A 24,898-nucleotide genomic window follows, 5' to 3' on the forward strand; every position below is an offset into this window, starting at 1 on the left:
AGAAACATGATATATTGAAAAAGTTGTTATAAAACGAAAACAATAAATACATTTGAAAAAAATGTTTTTTTTGCAAATGACACACGTCTTACTCCCATTATCAGGAGATTATTCCCAAGACGTAGCAACTATCAACCAGACTTACAGTATTATCCATAACTTGATGGCTACCTATAACCTATGCCTTAATGATGAGAAGACAGAGCTTCTTATTGCAGGCTTGGCGCATTGCCTACGCACCCGGGACCTTGCTTATTCTTCCTTCCCCATTAATTGTAACACCATCCAAGTGTCTAAACATGTTAGGACCCTGGGGTCTACCTCGATACAGAGCTTAACATGACAGTCGCCCAAGTTATTATTGGCAATAAGCTTGATTATTTCAACCTGCTCTTCTCAGGTACCTCGGCAAAAAACCTTGCAAAACTGCTACTTCAACAAAACAAGGCCTTGAGATCAGCCCTAGGACTAAACCTCTCTGCTCATGTTACATCAGCAAGAAGAGATGCCCACTGGCTTCCTATAAAAGCAAGAATCAAATACAAAACTCTAACCATCACACCCCACTTCCTGCAAAATGCTCCTTGTTACCTCACCCCACGTATTTCACTTAAGCCTATTACACACTCCCTTCGCTCCTCCTCCAAACTGATCCTACAGACGCCTTCCTTCAACCTCAAACGAGCAAGGGGCTCCAGCTTTAGCCTCTCTGCCTCCACTCTGTGGAACTCCCTCCCACACCACATCCAGAATGAACCCTCCTTCACTGTATTTAAAAAAAACTCCTAAAAACATGGCTATTTAACAAATATGTATAAATTGTGTTCTATGCTCATCATCTGATTTTACTCTATGGCCACTTACATTGTACAATCACTGTCATACCTTCAGGTCTGAGCGTTATATCAAATGAAATAAATAAACCCTGGCAAGGGAACAGGAGACAACGGATAGAGAGTGGGAGTAACAAAATATACAGAAATCAGCACGGCCAGAACAGAAAGATTGTCTTACCAATCACTTACATTATTAGGCATATTGGGAGATGAGCAGGGATAGAAAAAAAGGCAGGAGGAAACAAACATTGTAGGAGTTGGAACAGCAGACTAGAGAGAAGGTGAAAAGGCTGAGAGAGGGAAAAAATCAGGAGAAAAGATACGCTTACTGAGAACTAAAGCTTGGTTGCTGACACAAGGCAGAACACAATGTGATATGTGATATGTGATAGAGCTGCCAAGGGTCTGCTATGACTATGCGAGAAACAAGCAGCAGCCATAACAAGGATTGAAAGAGCAGATAATCTAACAAGGTCTTTAACACAGTTTCTGGTAAGAGCCAGAGAACCCAAAGGAAAACCCAGATTATGTTATGACCTGGTGTTGTAGGGGTGCACTACATGTACCTTCAGGAGCCTGGGAAGGCGACTTGCAGTCAGAGAATGGCAATATATGAACCAAGACGCAACCCAAGAAGGGCCAAATAAGCAAACTCGCGGCTCTCTCACCCAAAGAACTGTATAAGAATAGGGAATGTGGACTTGGACATTATATTCACTGTAAGATTAAGGTATTTGGGAATCAGACATTAGGTGCTGTGGAGAAGTAGAACGTTTAAATATTTGTGTTTACATCCATCCTGATACTACAACCCTTCCCTCTACTTCCCCCAGTTGTCTTTCTCGAGCATAGTTATAACCCTTAGGCAATTAATTCAATGCATTAATTTATGGAAGCCAGTCCCAAGTGCCAGACTGGAAAATTGTATCAGATGGAGGGGGAACCACTGGCGTGGAGAGGCCCTAAAACGCTGGGAGACATACTACACCATACATTGTTTTTTTAACCATCACATATACACTATTGCAGCATGCCAGATAGGCTATCCTTTTGTGTTAGAACTACCCTACTTGCCTTTACCCATCCCTGACTGTAGTACAATGAAAAAGGGAATAAGTGTGCCATACTCTGATTTGCAAGTCATTTAAATCTACATTGCAATGATCCTCATGGTTTAAGTCTGATACACCAACTCCTTGTCAGTGTAAAAAATGTGAGTTAGCAATGAGTGATGTCAACATGTATCTTCCTCTTTTGGGTTAGGTGTTTGCAGGGACGTCATTTAGGGGTCGCCAGAGGTTGCAACTGTGACCTCTGAGGTCTCCCTTCCTACCCCTAAAAGAAGAAAAAGAAGATGCAAGCTTCTGGGCTGTGGTCACCATGTGGCTCTTTACTTCTGGAGTGGCGGGCTTTCTTGTTCAGGCCTCTTTAAAAAAAAAAAAAAGAACAGGGGTGCCACAAGCCTAACACTTTTAGCACTGACCCTAAATAAGAAAGAACAGGAATACCAAATAATGTGTCTTTCTGGAACGCTATACGATAGTTGCTAGACTCATTAAAGCTTTATTTCTGGCACACTTCAGGGGGCGAGTCACTGATTTAGTCTGTTCTTAAACACCTCAACTCAGCCTTTCATCCTTCTGAGGTCGATAAAAGAGTACCTACACAGGTTGGGTAATATTGGGTGTACACGTATTATCATTTGGCCATGGATGTCTGCTTGCATTCACAGTAATTTGGTAATATGGGTCTATACACACTGATCCTAATGATACATATGGCGAGCCATTCTTGTATGAAATGGGTATTACCCAAATTGACCTTCTGCACAATTGACCTTTATATTATTTTAGTTATTTTATATGTATTGGGTTGGTTTTGGATTATAAATGATATAAGGGGATTGGGTGGAGGGTTGCGGGGGGTTTTGGATTGGGTGGAGGTTGTGGGGGCGTTTTCCCCCACATATATGTCCTAATTGACCTTCTAAATTAGGTCAATTCTCCTGAGGTCAATTCTCCCGAGGTCAATTGTGAAAAGGTCAATTAGTATACAACCATGAAATGTACATCACATTATAGTGATATCGTAACCATATTTTTCATAGTGTACTTAGGAACAATGCTATGTGATGCCACTTCCTGTTTTGTCAAGGGGTGAAAGGTTGAGCTCCATCGCTTCCTCGATACCACTTTGGGGTGGTGTCAAATGACAATACTTCCTGTGATGTCATCAGAAGGCAAGGGTCGTGTGATGTCACTTCCGCTACCCCTGGCATTTTGGTGAAATGACTTCCCTGCGTGTTTGCCTTTTGTGAAAAGCTAAATTGAAGAGTGGGCCCTGCAATCGAATGTTGTGAGCCAGTCGGTTTGTCTGACACATGGGGTCAGATTACAGGAACTTTGCGCTGGTGCAAGTGCAAAGTTGTACGTTAGTTTTTAAAAACATTGGGAGATATTAGCAAACTATTGTACTGTGACAAGTGCAGTTTGGCATGGTATAAGCACCAGTGCAAAAATTGCCCTCGCGCAAGAAACACTGTCACTGCATTATTGCAACAGGGCAGAGGGTGACCTAGTGCTAATACGGGATGGTATTAGCACTAGGGCAAACTTTGCCCTCATGAAAAAACACATTGAAAATGTATCTTTTTTGCACTATGGCAATTTTTGCCATGGTGCTTGTAACATGCCAAACTGAAATAGTTTTCTTATATGTCCCAGTGTTTTTAACAATAGGGCAACATTTGCCCTGGTGCTAATACCATGCAACTTTGCACTTGCGCAAAGTTTAAGTAAACTGGCCCATGGATGGTTGTACAGACATGTGAATGCAGGTCAATCCCAAAGGTGTATTTGAAAGTGATGCATGCCTGTTTCAAGGGTGTGTATGCATGCAACCGATAGGATGTGTACTATATCCCTGCGAGATATATATGAAGGCTAACCCTATAAGTCAAGGACTTGGGGGGATTCCATGCTGCCCACTGAAATTCTTCTAATGGAGCAGCACGCAGCATGTATATTGTGCAACGGTAGGATGAGCACCTGGGCATGGATAAGTCTCAAGATGTTGCAATCAGAATATGAGTAGGCAATGGGCTGTGCTAAGGATGTCCAGGTATGACACCAGGGTCCACAGGCTTTAGGAACACTTTGAAGAAGAAAATCTCTCCCCCTCTACCCCTCTCACACTGCCATGCATGGCTGCCGCATGCATCATTTTCTATGGTTTTCTGGGTTTGCCCTGTGTAGTGTATGGATGTCAGTGTAGAGTGCATGACATTATTGTCCTGTAACAGTGATGTCACGTAACCAATAACCCTTGTCTCACTGATGTAGGCAGTTCTACATTTCATTTATTTTGCATTTCTTAGGCACCTATACAGTAAGTCAATCCTGTTTCAAAGTGTGAATAGGGCAACAGGGAGGGAACATGGGATTGAAACAATAAATACAGTGGTGGATGAGGACAAACCTACCATACCTTGTGAGTGTTCAGAACGTGCAAGTGCAGCAAGATGAGGGGAAGTGGGAGTGAGGGTAGGTGCTGGAATGCCTGTGCTCGTGGATGAGCAGCAGATGAAGTGCATAGTATGGTAAGTGCTATGTGACCTGGAGAAGCATTGGGTAGATAGTGCAAGCCTACAGGAAGGAGGCTGGTGGGTGCCGAGGCAAGTGCTATGAGGTAGGCAGAGGCTGAGGCAATTGGTGTGGGAGGCCAGGACCCCAAAGGATACATAAGGGCCCTGGTCACCAATCACAGCAAGTGTGAGATTAGCAGAGATAGTTCTGAGCACCCATCAGCTGGTGCACTGAGGTTTGCCAGGACTTCCTCAAGTGTTGATTTCAGGTGTGCATGGAAGGTGATTCTCCATGTCTAGTCTTTTTGGCTCACTACATAGTACATTACGTTGCTTTGCACGCTGGGCCTGTGGCTCAGTGGACTAATGCATTTACTACAGGGACCTGTGTTTGAACTCATGGTCACGTCTTGGAATCCCAACAGGTCCACTCAGCCCTTCATCCTTCCATGGTCTATAAAAGGAGTACCACTAAGTTGGGTAACAAGAAACATCTGTTATCTATCAATAGCACCAGGAGACTTACCTGGGGGTGAACTTGTGCTCTACAAATACACCCGTTATGTTATGTGCATGGGTGCCTGTGTGGGTGACATTGCTGACAGCAGTTTCTTTACCGGAAGCTCTATACCATATTTTTCTTTCCTCTACACAAAGTGCGTGTGGCTATAATTTTGGCCTATGAACCTTCTTGTGTTATTTTAGTTATGTCTAGAAGCACACCCTGAGTTCCTCATGACTGAACTACTCCTTCCTCCAACATTCCCTTGTGGAAGTGTCAAGGGTTTTGACCCATGTTGAATCAATAGACTTGGTGGATGTGGGGATGAGCTGTCGCTGCCCACATTCACGCCAGAATCCAGGAGAACTGCGCAGTTGGCACAAGACCACTCCAAAGATACAACCTTCTTGTGGGGGGTTCCACATCACCACTCTACTGTAAGGATGCCATCAAAACAATGTTAAGCAAGGGTCCTATTCTATCAAACAAAAGACCCCTCTATTGAAATGCAGTAATTCAAGACAGATCCCAAAAATGGGTGCAGTACCAGCTTTGTGCACAAACCGGCACTAGCGGTCTAAACTCTGACAGGGAAACTGTATTTAGGCGTTGCAAGAGGGGCAGGGACTTCAAAGCCTGTTGGTTAATTGAAAATCTTAGCCACCTGCTGTTCCTAGAGGCCAAGAGGCTGAGAACTCTTAACACCCCAGAGACTCACAACAGGAGGCAGGATATCACATGGCCCTTCTGAGTGAGAGGGAGGGGGTTTCCCCTTCAGCCTGGCGGAGAGAGAGACAATAGCCCCTTTCAGTTGAATGGGGTATGTTAATTTTGAGTGTTTCCTGTCAACAGCCCTCTGCCAGCAAGGAGAGACATGTGGTCCCTGGCACACCCAGCTTCAAGGGGCGGGCCAGACTGGAGTGTGGATTCCTATTGCAGCAAATATATATTTTATAGAAACGTTGATAACTTATTGTAACCAAATGACAGGAATGTACAACTTTCAGAGTCTTAGTATGAAAAATGCCCTCACGATTTGAGTCCAAACTCCAATTTCTAGGGTGTTCTAGGACCAAACCCCGCTATTTATTGATATTACAGACACTGGGTTTATGCTAGACACCTAGTAAATAGCTGGAATGTGTGGAGAAGGAGGGTGTACAGTTGTGTTATTTTTGATGAAAATCCAATATTGCAAAACCAGTCAAAAAGCGCAAAATGTTGTCATTTTTTAATGCAAGCCCCCAGGAAGATCAGAGGCAGACAAGCATGGACCGTAGGGAATATATAATATGTACATGTAATGTCAACCACTTGTGTACCTGGGAAATATGTATTTGGATCAGAAATAGATTTGTGTGCACATTGACAAGGGGAGTGTCTTTCTGTAAGCCATAAAGATGACACACAACCCAGCTCCCCAATCAAGGGAAAGAGGAGAACTGGGCCAATGATAAGTTGAGAGGGTTGGGCATGCAGAATGAGCCGACCCACCCACTTCCAAAACACATAAAAAGACTGCTGGGACAGGTAGAGACATTCAATTCCATTTGCTGCGGAGCGTGCTGACCGACGACTTCACATCCAGAGATCCAATACTTAGACTTCCAAGCTAAACAGAGACTACAGAACTTTGAACCAAGAAGGCCCACTGCAAGCAAAAGTATTTCTCAGCAGGCCTCAGTATCCTTAAAATTATTTGCAAACTATTCCACAGCCGGGCGAGCTGTCTGAATTCTTTGCCAGGAACTTTTGCCAGTACCCAGAAAGCAGTGTTACATCCCGAATCCACTTGATCCGGACCGGAAAGCAGAGCAGTATCCAGAACCAGAGGCCGCTGTATCCAGAGAGGCTAGACCAGCAGAGCAGAGCTGACCCAGACGCTGTGAGCAGAACCGCCCAAAGTCCAGTCGACCAGATCCGTGACGAGGCCCATTCATTTCAAAATTAGGAGTGAGTATCCGCCAGAACTGTGCAGAACCCCATCTCTTAGTTAAAATAATCTAATCCAAACTATTTTAACCTAAGTAGACCTGCCTCCTAGAAATCGTGTCATCTGTCATTCTACAGCTGCAAGCTGTCATCTTTCATTCTAAAGCTGCAAGCTGTCACCTGTCATTCTGAGTTTTACTTTAAATCCGAAAAACTACCTTTACTAAATTGTCCGTATCTTCGGAACCGTTTATCCTAGGAACGTGGTTTAACTTTCATTTTAAAGCTGAGATTCTAGGCTTTCCAACGAAGAGCCGACTTGCTACTCCTTTTACTTCCTCCATAATCACGATTCACGCACTCGCGAAATTTACCGCAATTTGGCCTGATTTTTTCACCTGTAAAAGTCAGCAGCTCCTTGCTTTCCTTGGCTAAAATCCATTTAACCTGCTAGTTACTCATAGGGCATTGCTAAAGTGAGCCTGAACTAATATAAAGTATCTCTCCCTCACCCTGAACCTCCTGCAGGGAATTAAAATCAATTTTAGCATCTTTTCACTTCATTGCCACCACATTTCAAAGTAATTCGCCTGTGTTTAAAACTCATACCTGTTTTCTCTAAGCATGCTGGGGGAACTGGAACTGTGTATTGCATTATAAAGTGTGATTTGTTGGGATTCTTGAAGACTGTGCGCTCCTTTCCATCTCCTTATATTGTATAAAGGGGGGGAGTGAGTTGCCAGAGAAAGGTGATTACATTGTTGTTGGTTGAAATCATATCAAGTTTATTTGCTGTACTGCATTTTATTCCACCTTGCATTTCCTTGAAACCATCAAGCATTTTCAGCTACCTCATCCTCTATACTACTCCTAAGTAATCAAGTGTACCACTGTAACATTATCCATCGTGGATCCACATCATATGTCTAAGTGTAGTATCAGATATTAATTTATTATAAAAGTGTGATATATATGCATTGTTTAATTTTTCAAATAAACCTTTTAATTTGCAAAACAAACCTACTTCTTGGCTCAGTGGGGTCAGGGGGATTCTAAGAGGGGGGTGTTATACAAGGGTTGTCATCCAGAGTACTGGACATAAAAATACATCAATAAGGGTTTTCCTCAGCATCCCAGAGTAGGGATTGACTTAGCTGTAGTGTTGATAGAATATCGCTTACAGAAGGATCACTGGGAGATCTAATGTGGCTCAGGCTTGAGTTCCTGGCAGTTGCTGGTGTGTTCACTACTGTCCCTTTCCTGCCAGTTGCTTCTGGAGGCCTTCTTGGCATGCCTTTTTCTTGCTATTGCACACTTGTTAGTGGTATTGGAATAACAATCTATTTGCCCTATTCTGGGGTCACAAGAATTATCACCAGTGCTATATACATTATCCTTCCTTTTTATGTGTGAAATGTCATGTTCAGTGTGACGAATCGAGAGGATTCGCCCCTTCTCTCTTTGAGGCTAGGGAGGTGAGCCTGCTCCACAGAGAGCAGTGTCTGAACCGTAACCTGCACAGAGACAACAAGAACAGCACAGAGCTGAAGCCTGATGTGGAGGGAAAAGAAACCGAAGAAGGAAACCAGAGCGAGCCTCCACCCCAGAAAGCCAATCACACTGAAGGAAGGTATCGGAGATTTTCAGAAGGAGGAGGCCATCAGGGAAAGTTAAGAAAAGTGACAAAAGTTGTGAAGATTGTTATATTAAGTTTGGAACACTGAAAAGGCCAAACGTTGTTTGGTATAAATACCTATGAACGCTAAATGTAACTTCGAGTTTGAAACCTTGAGAAAACTGGAAAGTCTCCCTTGGGAAGGTGAGAAGTAGCACCCAACAGTATATGATGACAACATTGGAAATCCTTTAAATAGAGAAAGTGAGAAATATTATGTATCACGAAAATATCTAGAAACAAGAAACCAGAGACCCATCACAGTAGGGGGAACACAGGAGTGGAGGGGTTACATCACTAGCCAAAACATAAAACAGATACCTGTTTTAGGGATACTACTAATTTTCATAACTGTCTGGATCTCATTGCTGTCTGGATCTCATTGCTGACATCTCACAACAATGTATTTTATTTTCTATGGTGTGACAAATCCTTGGATGTCGCCCCTGGGGGTGAGGCACCGTGGGAGGATCATGGGGAGGGAAAACCTTCATGGGATGAGGGATGACACCCTAGGAGAGATGCTTTATATTTCTACCACTGTCCCAGCTTCCACACCCTCCCCAGAGTCCAGGAATCCCTCATATTTCTATGTCAAAGTAGAAGTGTGTCCTCCCCTAAATAGTACAGAGATGAAAAAGAACAGTCATGACATCTTAGAGAAATGTACTGAGACAAAGAAGATACGCGGAGTGCAGAAGAGCACCCAGCGGAACATTAATGAGCAGACCAGCCAATTCTATCTAGCCGAACCCGGCTATAGAATAAAAATGAAAGAAGGACTTCCAACGAGGAGCAGTCCTACCTGGAGGAGCCGCGAGGAAAGGCACCATATCTGTGGTACACAGGGAGAAAGCCGGGATGCGCAAGAAGAAGCCAAGAGCTGCGGTGCCAGTACTGAGGCGCAGGAAAGGACGGTAGTTTGGCAGGCATAGCTGACAGGCGGTTGATAGGCTTTGGAAGTGCAAAGGCTTCCCAAAGGATTTTGAAAAAATGTGGGGGTATAACCTTAGGTGGATGCGCTATGAACCTAGTCTTTATGTTGCGTGGTGTGCTGCAGCATCCAAATTAGGAAGAGATCACCAAACCTTCCTGGTTAAATTAGTACAGAAAATATGCTAATGCTGATGACTTGCGCTTCACCACTCTTCATTAATTACACTTACGTGTAGACCAATGATGAAAACAACAATCTAGTTTCTGAAAGCTATTTAATAGTGGTATCGATCAAAGCTGACATGTGTTTTGACCGTCGTCGTCCTCAAGGCAACTTCTTCTGGTTTTTGGTATCCATAATGAAGCTGGTGCTTCAAAATTTACAAATTAGTTTTCATCTTAAGGAATATTCGCTTTTATTGCCTAAATGTCTTCAAATCAGAATGTCTTGTCCTGCACATGCTAGCTGAAGATTTAGACTCCAATTTATTTTAAGGTTTCTGGTTCCAATACCTGATTAGGTTTGTTTCATTCAGGGATCGATCCCACACACCAAGTCTATGATACAGCATCCTGAAGGATGATTGGTGCTGCTGGCTACCCCAGACCAAATGAACCCTTCCCAAACACCATGAGTCCCACGGCTGACAGAGGAAGGGGAGGAACGGGAGGAGGTGGACGCCCTCATGAACCAAGAAAATCTAGGGTCTGAGACCCTGACAAGCAGAGGAAGTGGTGGCAAGAAGAAAAGGGAGAGAAATACCCATATCCTAAGGTATAGGACCCTGGGAGTAAGAAGAGGTGGTGGCAAGCAGGGAAGGGGGAGAGATACTCCGAGCTGAGGGTCTGGGGCCATGAAAGTAATATTGAAGAGACTTTCAAATCTATGATCATATATGGTAGTGCTTGGCGGGAGAGTAAGCCAAGCCTACCAAGAAAGACAAATGCCAAAAATAGGCAAGTCTGGGGTTCGCGCCCATACAAGAAATACCACAGTTTCTCATCTTCAGACACAGTGCCTGGGAGAAAGGTGAACCAGATTGGCTGTGCAATAGGTAGTACTTGGCAGGAGACTACACCAAATCTACCTAAAAAGAGAATTGTTCAAACCAAGCGAGTCTGGGACTTGCACATAGATAAGAAGGACAGTTGTTGTGGCTGTGCAAAAGGAAGAGAAACCTGGGAAAGGGAGACAGCCCCTAGGATTGTGAACATTGTGTCAAGGCTAAGAGAAGGGGAGACATTCTCGGAGCTCTTCAAGGAAGTGGAAAAGGAACCAAGGGAAAGAAGAAATTCCTCTGTGCTTTGTAAATATTGTGAGAAGTCAAGAGAACGGGAGACACTGACAACTTCTTTTGATGAGGACACAAAAATTCACTACCCTTTCACCTTTGTGGAGCGTATATTGGCATCACACATTAGGCACATGTGTGTTGCCACCTGTCATTTTTGCACTTTTTCCATGGATCTTGGAGCACCTGCTGGACATACTTTGGACACCCCTAGGCAGGCCAGCCCCATCTTGCAAACCATGCATGGAGTCGGATGTGCAATGTTTCATTCTGGTACCTGTGGTCGGGTGTGTGTGGTTGGCCTGTTGGGGTAGCATGTCTTGGTCCTTCACAGCTGCATCATGAGTCATTCCCTAGTCTGGTGGGTTGCAGCCCTTCATGTGTTGTGTGTGCGGGTGGGTCCTGCATGTATGTGGCCTTGTCAGGGCATGCAATTTCTATGTGTTGGTGACAACACCCCCAACCCACCCAGCATGCCATTTGTACAGCAAGGTTACTGTGATGGAAAACATACTCAGCCAATACCCAGGTACGTTGGCCTCTATGCCCCTCCATATACGCTACCAGGGTGCTGTTCCATCGGACCATGGCATCTTGGGTTGATCAAGGGAACCGGTTGCAGCAGGGCAGGATTGTGAGGGTGGCATCACAGGTGACCTGGACATTAAGTGAATGGAACTGCTTCTGGTTCCTATAGACTTCCTCTGAGGCGCCACCAGCTCAACATGCCTGCAATTCAGGACTACCACCACATTGGGCATGAGTGCAATGGCATAGAGTCTTGCCTTTGTGGTGTTCACCTGTGCCAGGGTGGTGAGGAGTGCAATGTGCTGGCCCCCACCTGCCGCAGTAGTGCGCCCAGCACCTAACCTAGCTGTTTGCAAAACACAGTCTGCGAAATGACATGCAGCTGGCTCAGTGTGCTGGAACATGCCTGTGGCAAGAAAATGCAGGACCGACACCAGCTTTAGCAGAAGGGTTATGGCTGTCCTGATGCCGATCCTGCTCCCGATGTCTTCCTGGATCAGGTGGAGAACATATTCAATGCTCTCCCTATTGAGGCGGTACAGGGTGAGGATTTGCATGCCCGTGAGGGTCCATGGTGTAGCATTTACACGGGGTATGGAAGCACGGCGTGCATTATTATTATTATTCCTCCTCCGTCTCCCTCTCCCTCTCCCTCTGTCATCCTGCCCCTGCAGCTCTATGTTGGCCTGGAGCAGCTGCATGTTGATGCTAACTGATCAGTGGCAGCATGGTGGTGTCTTTGTAGAAGGTGTGGCATTTGTGTGCTCATCCAGGTTGGATTGGATGCACCTGGGTGCATTGGGTGCACCTATGGCCTCATTTCCCACATCTGAATGCATTTACCAGCTGCTTACAGGTGGAGGTTTTGCCGCTTGGCTTTTGCCGGTAATAATGGCAAATATCTGCAGGTATTACCGGCAAATACAGGCTAAGGATATGCCACTGATACCATTGTTCTGGTATTACCGGCACAGGTTTGTGGCACATCTGGTATTTTTGGTGTCGGTAATGCCGGCGCCGGTAATTCCAGATGCGTGGGTTCTGGTGCCAGTGATTCCGGCAACTGTGTTCAGGCATACCCGTACTTGACGGGTCCAGTAACAGTGCAGCTAAATCTTATTACTGGCACTTTTACAGTTTACCAGCCAATGCGGAATGAGCCCCTTTGATCTGTAAATGATATAACTTATTAGATTTCTACCCGAAATGACTGAGGTTTATATGCTTTTGAACATGAATTTATTCTCTCCATACATTTTTTCGATTTATTAGACCTGTTTGTGTAGATTTACCTGATTCATTCTTATCGGTTCAGATTGTACATGTGGTAGGTAGGGATGTTAAAGGTTATATTACTCTGATTTTTGAGTTTGCACACACATAGTTTTGGTGTATCACTTTTTGGATATTTAGTAATCTCTACATCTGATCCGGTGATCAAGGTTTGAAGTGTTTTTTATAATTTGCACCTTGATTCTCTTTAGGTTTCATGGCAATTTCTTTTTGATAATATGCCATCCACTATACACTATATATATATATATTAATATTTTAGGACTTCAGGTGTTTCCTTTGTTGTCATAATGTGCTGAATGGTGGTATTTCCTCTATTTCTTTGTTGTCATAATGTGCTGAATGGTGGTATTTCCTCTATTTCTATTATGGGCTGAGCGTTAGTTGGGAGCACGACGATGTGATTATGGTATGACGTTCTTATGTTGTTACGTGGCCATGTACCTGTTTTGAAACGTATTCACAGACAACACTACATTCGATGGAAACTTTGGGTTACGCAGCTATACCGGTATTCAGTTAATTTCACTTGAAGTACACGGGTCAACTCTTGGAAGATTGGTGAGTTCATAAATTATGGTTACTTGATGTACGATTCTTTTGTTCACTTTTTTTTGTATTTTGACATGATGCGCTAGTTAACGCAGGCTTTCTACTCTTTCAGATTTCCGTGCCGTTTTGAAATCCTTTGAATGCCGAGTTCCTTCACAGGATTTTCCCGGGTACGTTTTTTCATGGTTGTTACCTAATAGTATCCTTTTTTCAACATCTTTATGGGCCATATAAGGAATCTCATCTATAGATGTATTAGGCACCTTAGTGACCAGATGAAGCATTATATCTTGGGCCGCAGTTATACTATTGTTTTGCCTATCCTACAATGACTATTATAACTTGTTTTCAATGGGATTGATATGTTCCTACATTTAAGTATTTCCAATAATGCTTTTTAATTATTTGGTTGACATTTCTAGACTACCCCTGATGAAAATGAATGAAGAAACATTTTGACAGGCTGGACTACTGAGACTGCTTTATGAAATCTTACTGTCTTATAATTGTTCTGATATTAGAATTAACTCTCAATTTCCTTCACATTTATAATTATTGACTGTTATACAGTACTGTGGTGTGCAGGGGATAGGGCTCTCCAAAGTTTTTGGGATACCATTTTCACACAATTGTATGTGTGTCAGGGCTACGATTACTGCCCCTGCACCCTAATATTGTTTATGTCTGAAGTCTTTATATTATAGGTTTTGGACTGCAGACATTTTTGATTTGACATCCTGATGACCAACGAGTACCTTAGTTAGTTTGGATGGGCAGGGAATACCCCTACAGCAATAGGGCAAGGTAGGCAATATCTGTTTTAGTTTTATTACAAGTTGGAGAAATGTCCCAAGTGTGTCGGCTCCTTCTTCCGACCCACCACATCAGGCTTGATGGAAGCCAAAGTGGTTTTTGGATGAGGATTGCTTCTGGCTGTGCCTTTATTTCAACTCTAGATGCACATGTCTCTACATTTAAAACGCACAAACCTACCATGTAGCACGCCCGTCATGGTTCCGGGGTGCAGCCATCACATCACTTGATACTGGGCTACATGCATAACACTAAAGCAGTGCAGCACCTAGGGAGGATGAATACGGATTTTTGGAGGAGGATTCTATAAATCAATTGTGGGGTTTATAGCAAGGACAGTGCAGTGCCAAATTGGGTTACTGGACCGATCAATCTAATCATTTTGGGGTAGTGTCACCTAATGTCATTCATCTCTTGCCTCTACCTGTGGCACACTCCTCTCATGGAGTTACATGTTGATGTGATGTCCTCCCTGACCACGTTCATGAACAGCCATATGTCTGCGAGGTTTACCTGCTTTGTAGTGTGTTCTGCCTTCTTCAGTACATTCAATGCACCTCACATCTACTTCACTGTCAAAAGAGGGTGCAGTGAAAGGTTTGTGTGGCTTTCCAATGTCGCCAAACACCACATGTGCTTGGTTGCAGTCTTTCATTGAGGATTTGTCTCATGTTCAAGACAAGCGCATCATATGTTGGATGTAAAGGCTGTACGTGTAGGACGGTATTGTGTTCTCAAATTGGGTATTTGCAGTAGTGATGTAATTTATCCCAGCTCCAATGGATGCATCTGTTGCAGTAATGTTACCACTGCCCTTAAGCTGCAGAGTGGATCGCGTGCCTGGCTGGTATTTTACCTAGGCTACCAATTAAAGTTTGTTCTGCCCTTCCTTCCTATGGCGATTGTGATAGCTTTTGGAGACTTGTAATACTGTCCAACGCTTTCACAATGACCGCGAAAGGCACACTATGTTTCAACACATATACATGTGCCGTGTTCTTGTGAGTTGCTGAACACTCCACAATTTACTCGGGTCGCCGCCGAGTACGACCCATTATCATACTTCACAAAGCCTCGTTTGTTCCTTCTAAATCTAAATATTTGGACACTATGCCTCCAGTGACCGACTGTTCCACTGTTCTCAGATATTTAAAGAGAACCAGAAAGACGACTAAACTAATAATACGTCTGAAAACAGTCTGTGCGTTGTGCAAGTCTGGCTGGTAAATGCATCCGTCAGAAACAAGCTGGACAGGGGCGCGCCTTCGCTCAGAGTAAAAGAAACGCGGAAGCGCTTTGATTACCTGAGCTGACCCGGCAGCGCTGTCGCAGGTCTACTGCTCTTGTAAGGTGACACAAAACAGGAATTGTGTGCACGCTTTGATTTGCAGCCATGGCGGTCTAATATTCCATCACTCCTCTGAACTGGTTTCGTTTGATGTGTGCAGCAATCCTGATGTGTTGACCTTCTTGCTATTACTGTAGATTGGGGACGAATGCGAGCAGCAAGCAGCTTGGGTCTGCGGTGTACTTTCCGTTCAGCATCCGTGCTTGCATTAGGAGATTTGAACTTCCTGTAGGGATATATTGGAAAAAGACAAAAGAAAACAGGCCATGTTTTTATTTATATATGTATAGCACATTGCATCATCAATACCTCAACATTAGGCTATGACCGCGAAACAAATGGAAAAATGTTTTTAAAAATCCTATAGCGCCGAAAAGAGGCACCAATGATAATATTTAACAGTACAAAATAACTCAATTAGAGGACGAAAATACTGTTTTTCACAATTGGGTTTTTGGCGTTCATTTAATTGAAATATTAGCTCCAATTACAAATGATACCTTCCCATTACGCACCCACGCACCCACACACCCACACACCCACACCCCCACACCCCCACACACCCACACCCCCACACACACACCCACACACTTAATTTGAGGAGTGCTTGCCAATGCTAGGCCCTGGAGCTTATTTTTCAGCAATGGTACCTAACGTCCTAGACTTATTTCAATTGTAATGTGGTGTTTTGACAACGTCATTATTTTACCTGTCCATCACAGTGTACATTGTGGTGTCCTGAGCCCAGCCGGCACACAAGGAAAGGGGGCACCCTGTCAGCCCATAGGTATATGGGCTCTTCCATGGCCTGGGGGCACTCAGGCCATTGTGGCCAATGCAGCCGGAGTTGCCCAGCAGGGGCACCGGCCCATGCGTGCAGAGTTGCACAGCAGGAATCTGCCAAGACAGTAATGGGACATCAGGGACAGCGTAGCCCAGCAGGGGCACTGTCCTGGCGGAGGGCCCTGCAGCAGCAGCAGGCCTACTGCCTGCTACTCAACACTAGTATCGCACTGCAGCAAATGACAGAGCAGGCAGGAGTCAGTTAACATCGACTGATGAACCGGAACGGCTCGTCTCTTTGTGTGTCCGTCACATCATGTGATCTTAGCAGGAGCCCTGGGAGGGACCACTCTCCCAAGAGGGGTGGCACACCACAAGCAAATGACAGAGCAGGCAGGAGTCAGTTAACATCGACTGATGAACCGGAACGGCTCGTCTCTTTGTGTGTCCGTCACATCATGTGATCTTAGCAGGAGCCCTGGGAGGGACCACTCTCCCAAGAGGGGTGGCACACCTTTGCAGCCAGACTCAGCTCATTGTTATCTATGAACCTGAAAAGCCTCAACAGAGCTGCTGTGTTAATTATCCGTTTTCATGTACAACAACGAGCCGTCGACACTAGTCCTGGCTAGTCCTGGCCATGCCTGCACACGGATCCAGTCAGCCTGCTTGCCACTGATGCCACTTCATTACTTTAATAACCAGGAATACTGCATTAGCCAGGCAGCCACGGTATCAGGGGCAGTCATCTAGTTCAGCAGGCAGGTAGGGTCAGTGGTGTGACTGGCTTCTGGTACATGCTGCTCTAACGCCACTGAGCATCTGTAGGTGAGAGCACTCAGTGGCACATGCAGAACACTTAAGCTGTCCACTGGCCATTTCACTTCTGGTACACAGCCAGCATGCAGTGCGCCAATGCACAAGTGTACTCTAGGCCACTGATCATTGAGCCTTAAACACATGTTGGCATGTGACTTGGATCAGTGCCATACAGTAGTGTGTGCCATTAGTGGGACAGAAGCGCGCCCGGCACAGAGAGGACAGCAAATAGACATTCTATGACAAGACTGGAGGTGAGCATTATGCTTCAACTTCTTTAATTTACCACTCTTCAGCAGTTTCAACAAACTCAAAAAAACCATAACCAAACACTGAAAACAGTCTGAACAGACTTTTCTTCTTTTGAACTACAATCCCCATAGCCTCTGTAGTCCATCTCACCCCTTGCTCAGCTATGACCACATCCTGTCCCTGAGCAGCTCCTCTTCTTTTACTGCTCTTCAAGCAGATAAGTACTATTGTATTCATCTCCCTATGGTAATGTTGTATTTAGAAAGCATTGCGTAGGGACAGATTGTGTACTTAATTAGTGAAGTGTACCGCGAATGCGGGCAGGGAAATCGCTACAATTGTAAGATTAACATTGTCTCAGATCGTAATTTTTAAGGTTGCAGAGGCAGAGCGCGTACGCGTTCGATCACGTTTCATTTTCGTTTCATTTTTTCTTTACTATCGCCTTCGCGGCAAGTACTTCTCACGGCATGGACACCCCGTGCCATATGACTGGCACTCCAGGGGACGAGCCGATGCCGTGAGGACCTGCAGCGATTCGAGTCGCGTGGTCCGGGAGCTGCCGGCCCCTCCTTTGGGGTAGTGGAGGCGGCAGTATGGGAGAGCGGCCAGAGCCGCTACGGAGGCACTAGGAGCCCCCTCCCTTGCTGAGGCAGAGTCTGCCGCTCTCAGGGACTGCAGAGTTCCCCGGCCCCCTCCTTTGGGTAGGAGGGGCCTTATCTCCGCTCGTTTCCGCGTCGCATGTTTCTCAGCGACGCGGAACAAAGCAGACCGTGTGTTGATAGCCGGGCCCGGCAGTGAAGTGAACGAGCTACGTTCATAGCAAATTCAGGATTTTCCTCATTAATGGGTATAGCGGAGCACTCGACTACACACGCTGACGGCACAAAAGCAGGCTGCAGCACACGGAGTGCAGGGAGCAGTGGAGATCAGTAGCAGGTGACCTGCTTACCTAACACACGGTGCCCAGCACAGAGGGGCCCACCAAGAGAAACACGCCTATCCAGGCAACCAGGAAGAGTGTAAGTCTGGTGCAGCCACAATTAAAAAGAAAAAATATATATAACAAAATAACCAAAAATAAAAAAAAGAATTTATGGTCTAAATGGGAGGAAGAAAAGTGAGATAATACTCTCTCTTTCCCGGCAGTAGCATCTATAGTGAAAGGGGCGTGCTGCAACACCTTTTTCAGGTATTTAAGGCACACAGCATCCTCGCACGATGTCGGAATTCGAGTGGAGCGAAGAAGAGCAGCCTTCAGACCTAGCTGCCAGCTTCAAGGAGGTGCTGGGTAACTCACTGATAGATGCAGTGGCTCTAGGGGTTAAACCTCTACAAGATAGGCTGGAGTCCTTAGAGGCGAGGCTACAGCAGCCAGTAGACAGCACCATACGGACTGATTGCACGCCCACAGAACCCTCAGAGAAAGGGTCACAGGGGAGTATCAAGGCCCGGAAGAGGAAAGCTCCTCTCGACCCCTAGGGCCCTTTGGAAGGGGCAAAAGAGAAGGCCCCAGAGGTCGATGCCTTCGCAAAGCTCCGTGAAGCTTATTTGCAGCGACAGACCGTGCCGGACCTCACGACCCCCTTCTCCAGGGGAAGATTATAATGGAGATGAGAACCCAGGCACAGAAGAGGAGCTGGAAGATGGAGAACCTCCCTCTCAGGATGAGGATGAATTGAGAGACGAGGAGGAGTGCAAACCCAGTGGAGGGAAAAGACTCCGGAAGGAGAAACACCTTGAAGAGGAGGAGGAAGGTATGTTTGATCCGGACAGTATCCGGAATCCGAGGTCATCAGACTGGCAGCCCTCACCGAGAGTGGTGCAGCATATGACCAAGAGACTAAGAAAGGCGCTGGACAAGGAGGTCCGTCAGAGACTTCGAGCGGAGTGCCCAAGACCAGAACTTCCAGGAAAAGTGGCTGAGACGTCAGAGTTAGACCCCAAAATGCTAACTTTTGTTTCGAAGACAAGCAAAGACCCCCGTAAGGGTATTGATAGATCTTGGAGGAGTTGCCAGGAGAAGGTGCTGGACCTGGTCAGGCCACTTGCGAAGATCATGGACCTTGCGGAGAGAGCCAGGGATACGGGAGAAGAGGTAGACACCGACACACTAGCAGGCTGGGCACAGAGGGCGGTATGCCTTTTGGGAAATGCAAACTGCGCTATCGCTTCCGAGCGCCGAAGAGGTCTATTATTGAAGATCAATGAGAAGCTTAGTGATTTAGACTCATACAAGGCCGGAGAGGCAGCTCAAGGACTCCTCTTCGGTGAGACCTTCGGCAAGGAGATGGGCCGCTGCACTTACACGTCGTTGGAGAAGGCGCAGGCTTCCATCCGGAAAATCCTTCCCAATCCTTCCCTGGTCATACTCGAGGGGGAAGAAGACCCCAGAATCCGAGAGCTCAATACTGGGAGAATAGGCAGCAGGACTCCTCCTTCCCGTCCAGAGGACGCTTTCCAAGAGGTCACAGAGGAAGAGGATCCGGTCATGGACAAGGATTCGCTCAAGGTGAGAGCAGCGTATTACCCCCCCCAGTAGGGGGGAGAACTGGCATGTTCTTGAGAAACTGGTGCAAGCTTTCCAGCGATGCCTGGGTGTTACAAACGGTTGCGGGTATGAGACTAGAGTTTGTGCACCCGCCCGTACAAGGGCACAGGCCTCACCAGCAGCATCTGGCGCGCGCAGAGCGGAGGCTTCTAGACCAGGAGCTAGGCCTACTAGCGGTGAAGAACGCCATAGAAAGGTGCCGGGGGGATCCCAAATTTATAAGCAATATGTTTCTGGTGCACAGGAAAGAGAAGGTGCGCCCAGTTATAAACTTGAAAGAACTGAACGGTTGGATAGTATACTGACATTTCAAGATGGAGGGCATCCTTCAACTCCGAGATTCGCTCAGAGAGAAGGATTGGCTGACGAGACTGGATCTGAAGGATGCCTACCTAATGATACTGATAGCAGAAGAATTCAGAACTTTCCTAGCTTTTCGCTGGAAAGGACAGCTTTGGCAGTTCAGGACTATGCCCTTCGGGCTTGCCTCGGCGCCTTGGACCTTTACCAAGGTTATGAAGCCGGTAGCAGCAGCAATAAGAGAAAAGGAAATAAGATTGATCATCTATCTAGACAACCTTCTGCTTCTGGCCGAGGACCGAGAGTCCCTCAAGTACCAGACACTTTGGGTTCAGGAACTGCTAGCTTCCCTAGGATTCCTAGTGAACATAGAGAAGTCGGATACCGAGCCAGCGCAAAGACTGGACTTTCTAGGTTTCATCCTAGATACCAAGAAAGCGACGCTCGAGCTTCCAGCCCAGAAGATCCGCAATATCAAAAGAGAATTGAGATTATGCCTACAGAAGCAAGTCGTGTCCCTCCGAACTCTAGCAAGGATTGTGGGGCTGTTAGCAGCTTCTATCCAGGCCATATTTCCGGGGCCATTACATTATTGTGCTCTGCAGAGGTTGAAGATAAGACATCTGGAGCAAGGCCTGAGATACCACCAATTAGTGCCGTTGGATCAGGAGTCCAAGACAGAACTGGAATGGTGGTTGAAGAATATGGATGCCTGGAATGGTCGTGCCATTTTCGGAGACAGGCCAGATCTGATTATTGAATCCAGTGCCACCCGCTGGGCTGGGGTGCTCGGCGCGGAGACCTGCAGACAGGAGGGAAATGGAGCGAGGAGGAGCTCCAATTGCACATAAATTGCCTAGAGCTGTTGGCAGGATCCTTCGTGATCAGAGCCTTCACGAAAGGGAAGATGAGATGATGTGTCCTGCTGAAGATGGACAACATATCGGCAGTGCGATACATAAACAACCTAGGCAGCACTATATCCAGGATGCTGGCGGAGCTAGGAAAGGACTTTTGGCACCTCTGCCTACAGTCAGAGACGTCGGTCACAGCGGAGTACCTCCCCAAAACGCTGGACGTAATAGCGGACTGGAACTCGTGCTACCTCACAGATTCCAGCGATTGGAAGCTGGATCCAGCAGTGTTTCAGAGGATGACCGAGAGATGGGGGCCAGTACACATAGACCTGTTCGCATCCCGGTTGAACGCTCAAACAGCTGAATATTTTAGCTGGATGGTAGACCCTGGAGCTCAAGGTACGGATGCGTTCTTGCAAGAGTGGAGCAGAGGTCCGCACTACGTGTTTACCCCGTTCATGATGCTGAGCAGAGTTCTAGCGAAGTGTCGGAGGGTAACGGCGGAGTTGCTATTAGTAGCGCCATGCTGGAAGTCACAAGTATGGTTCCCGACGCTTATGGAGCTAGCAGTGGATTACTCGAGGCTCCTCCCGGAAGGAGAGAACCTTCTCACGGACCCACCTGGTTCGTATCACCCTCTGAGAGTGGTGGTGGTGGGGAGGAGGGGGGGAGGGGTGGGGGGGTGTGAATCCTGCTCATCGCGTGCAGGATATCAGGAGATGCTGGGCGTTGCCAGGCATTTCAGCTCAGGCTGCGCAGTTTATCGCGGAATCCTGGGCCCCGTCCACAAGAAGGAGCTACGACGCGGCTTGGGCCAAGTAGACTAGCTGGTGCAGAGGGAGAGGTGTTCATCCCGTTTCTGCACCTGTAGTGATGATTTTGAACTTTTTAGCTCAATTGTTGCAAGGTGGTAAAGCGTTCCGCACCATAGGAGTGTATAGGTCCGCTATATCCGCGGGACATCTCCCTATCGAGGGTGTACCAGCGGGGAAGCAGTGGGTCGGCTTATTAGAGGAGCCAAGTTTACAGTACCCCCAGAGCCTTGATATAAGACGGTCTGGGATGTGCTGTCTGTTCTTAAGCTGTTAGAGAGTTGGCCAGGCAACAGATATTTATCGCTGAAACAGTTATCTGGTAAGTTAGCAATGCTACTGTGCCTAGTTTCTTGTAAACGCATGTCAGACGTGAGAGCCCTAGAGGTAGATAGGAAGTCATTCGGACCCGAGGGCGTAACTTTTACAATAGTGGGGAGAACTAAGACAGGGACATCCTCAGTTCACTATCCATATTTTCGGAGTAGACCTAAATGGTGTGTAGCAAGCTGCGTAAAGGAGTACGAGAGCAGGACGGCAGAATATAGAGCAACGAATGCTAAGCAATTGCTTATAGCGCACAGGAAGCCTTACAAAGGTGTATCCACAGCGACTATCGCCAGATGGGTTAAAGAAATCATTCATGCAGCAGGCATAGATGTGGGAAAGTATGGAGCGCATTCAGTGCGCTGAGCTATGGCGTCTAAGGCTTTTAAGACAGGGGTATCTCTTAGATATATTATGCTAGCAGCAGATTGGTCGAATGATCGAACTTTTAAAGAATTTTATTTCAAGCCGACCGAGGGTTTAGCGGTCGGTTTGTTGGGGAGCTTTGAACAAGCATAATGCTCGCCTCCAGTCTTGTCATAGAATGAAGCTTACCCCTGCTAGCTGCGCAGGGAGTATTAATTCTATTAAAGACTAGGAGGCGAGCATTAAATTCCCACCCGAGCGATGTATTGAGCATGATATTGAATGATTGTATGTGATAATGATATGATGGTATCGTCAATACATGGACACCACCCTGATTTTTCTGCTTTCTGTTATTCCTAGGAGAGGAGCAGAAGAACAATTGAAGTAGGAGACTAGCAGAGGTAGTCGCCTGGGTCGAGTAAGTTCGACATTCGTTTGGAGTGGTTCAAGTCGTTGCCAGTTGCAGGACTTATTGTGGAGTTCAGTGTGACTTTCAGAGCGAGTAAAAGAGAGGAGGAGCTCAGGGACAGGATGTGGTCATAGCTGAGCAAGGAGTGAGATGGACTACAGAGACTATGGGGATTGTAGTTCAAAAGAAGAAAAGTCTGTTCAGACTGTTTTCAGTGTTTTGTTATGGTTTTTGAGTTTGTTAAAACTGCTGAACAGTGATAAATTAAAGAAGTTGAAGCATAATGTACGCCTCCTAGTCTTTACTAGAGTTAATACTCCCTGCGCAGCTAGCAAGGGTAATCTTCATTCACCAACATCAGAGGGGCAAGGTCAAAGAAAAATCAACTGCTATGCTGCGGGCATCTTGTATAAAAGAATGCTAAGCGGTGGTGTTTGACATGCAAGTCCATCAGTTCAGTCATTATTTTGTCTCAATTAGTCCATCAATCTACTAAAGGAAGAAACAGCTTTGACTCTATTTTGGGTGCATGAATGGTCAAAATGTTGCACTTGTAGAATCAAAAAATAATGACACAAAGGATGATGTGTTTAAAGAATAATACATTTGTATAATTTCAAGACATACATGTTATGTTGATTATTGGTGTTTGTAAATCACATCACTGCCATGCCTATTGCCCTCATCACCTACAACGAGCTGGTGGGTGCTGCAGCAACAACCCCAAATATATTGACACTGGGCGAGAACAACTGTGGGTGATGGCAGCAGTTGGCACTGAGCTGCGTCCAACATGATGCAGGCATGCAAGAAATTATTTGGGCCCCAGCACTTACTGTGGATGTCCTTGGAAAAAGGAATCCGCTTCGGGGAGCGGCGCATGGCCTATATTGTTTTCTAGGCATCAGCTGCTTCATGCTTACGAAAACGGAATGTCCTCCATAAGCTGATTTGCAGCCTGCAATCAGAAGGGCCGGATCACGACTACCCCATTCAACAAACAAGCACATGCAAAGCCAATAGGTCTGGCTTTGTAATTGTATAAAGGCTGATTTTTCTGCTAAGGCTAGGGGTGATCGAATTATATCCACCAGCTAAGCAGATTTGGCAAAATATGCCCATAAATCCATTCTGACAACAACGGTACCAGCCAAATCAACAGAAATTCCATTTCATGACTTTAGTTATAGCATGCATACATTTCAGCCAATTAAAAAGCCATAACAGTTTTCATGCTTGAAGCAAAAATAAATGTTGTGCCAAAAATGGTCGTACCGCAGGCAGAATGGGGTGGGATAGATTGTTATCCCGTTCTGTCTACGATAAGAATATAGTCCATTTCTCCCACCCCTAGTAAAGACTCTAGATTGCTAAAAAGGTTTACCCTTGACGATTGCAAAGCCCAAATCTGTTGGCATTGCCAATGCTTGCTTTAGTAGATTTGCCATTGAAGAGAATTCCCAATGCTTCCACTTCAGACAGCTTTCCAGATTGGTGAGCTCTCCGTTTACTCTGAAGCCTTATTTGTGCTTTTATTCCACTTACCATCACCTATCATACATGCCCCAGAAATCAGCCGGGTCTCTTTTGCATATGCTTGAACACCTGCTTGAATTATACATTGCTGGTTTCTCAACTTAAACATTGTTACATTTTCAAACAGGGCGCATTGCATACCTTTCATGCATGTTATATTCTGTGGAAAAAAAAAACGTACAGGCCTCTCAGTATAACATACATCTGGGCTGTATTGTCAGTGCACAACAGCACCCTAATTTGTACCATTCTGTCATGCATATCCAATTTCAAAAATATTGGTCTATTGTCAAAATATCACAAACAAAATGAAGTGTAAGGGGCCAAGGGTTAACCCTTATATTAAAACCAAAGGGTAGTGGGTCTTTCACAAACACATATATGATTTTCTGTTACTGGACGCTAGTGGCATTCGTTTCAATAGAATGTGACCTCATTAATACTTTACTTATCTCAGAGCTTTCTATGATTTATGGTGTCATATACCTGGTGCAGATCCGAAAAGGTAACATACAAATGAGTGCCTCTCACTTTGGTGTACTTTTCAATCACAGTAGCTAATATAAGACAATGGTCAGTATTAATCATAGCAA

General features: G+C 45.7%; 1 protein-coding gene across 2 annotated transcripts in view; it reads right to left on the minus strand.

Moving 5' to 3' along the window:
* Window positions 1–24,898, minus strand: part of DCDC1 (doublecortin domain containing 1) — a 218,562-nt gene that overhangs the window by 131,267 nt on the left and 62,397 nt on the right. For both annotated transcript variants that reach the window (XM_069623541.1, XM_069623540.1), the window contains exon 3: window positions 15,247–15,516. In XM_069623541.1, coding sequence (XP_069479642.1) covers window positions 15,247–15,516 — 270 coding nt within the window. The remainder of the gene's footprint in view (window positions 1–15,246; window positions 15,517–24,898) is intronic.

Source organism: Ambystoma mexicanum, chromosome 11 (assembly GCF_040938575.1).
Source record: "Ambystoma mexicanum isolate Mex_15411 chromosome 11, UKY_AmexF1_1, whole genome shotgun sequence".
NCBI classification, from domain to species: domain Eukaryota; kingdom Metazoa; phylum Chordata; class Amphibia; order Caudata; family Ambystomatidae; genus Ambystoma; species Ambystoma mexicanum.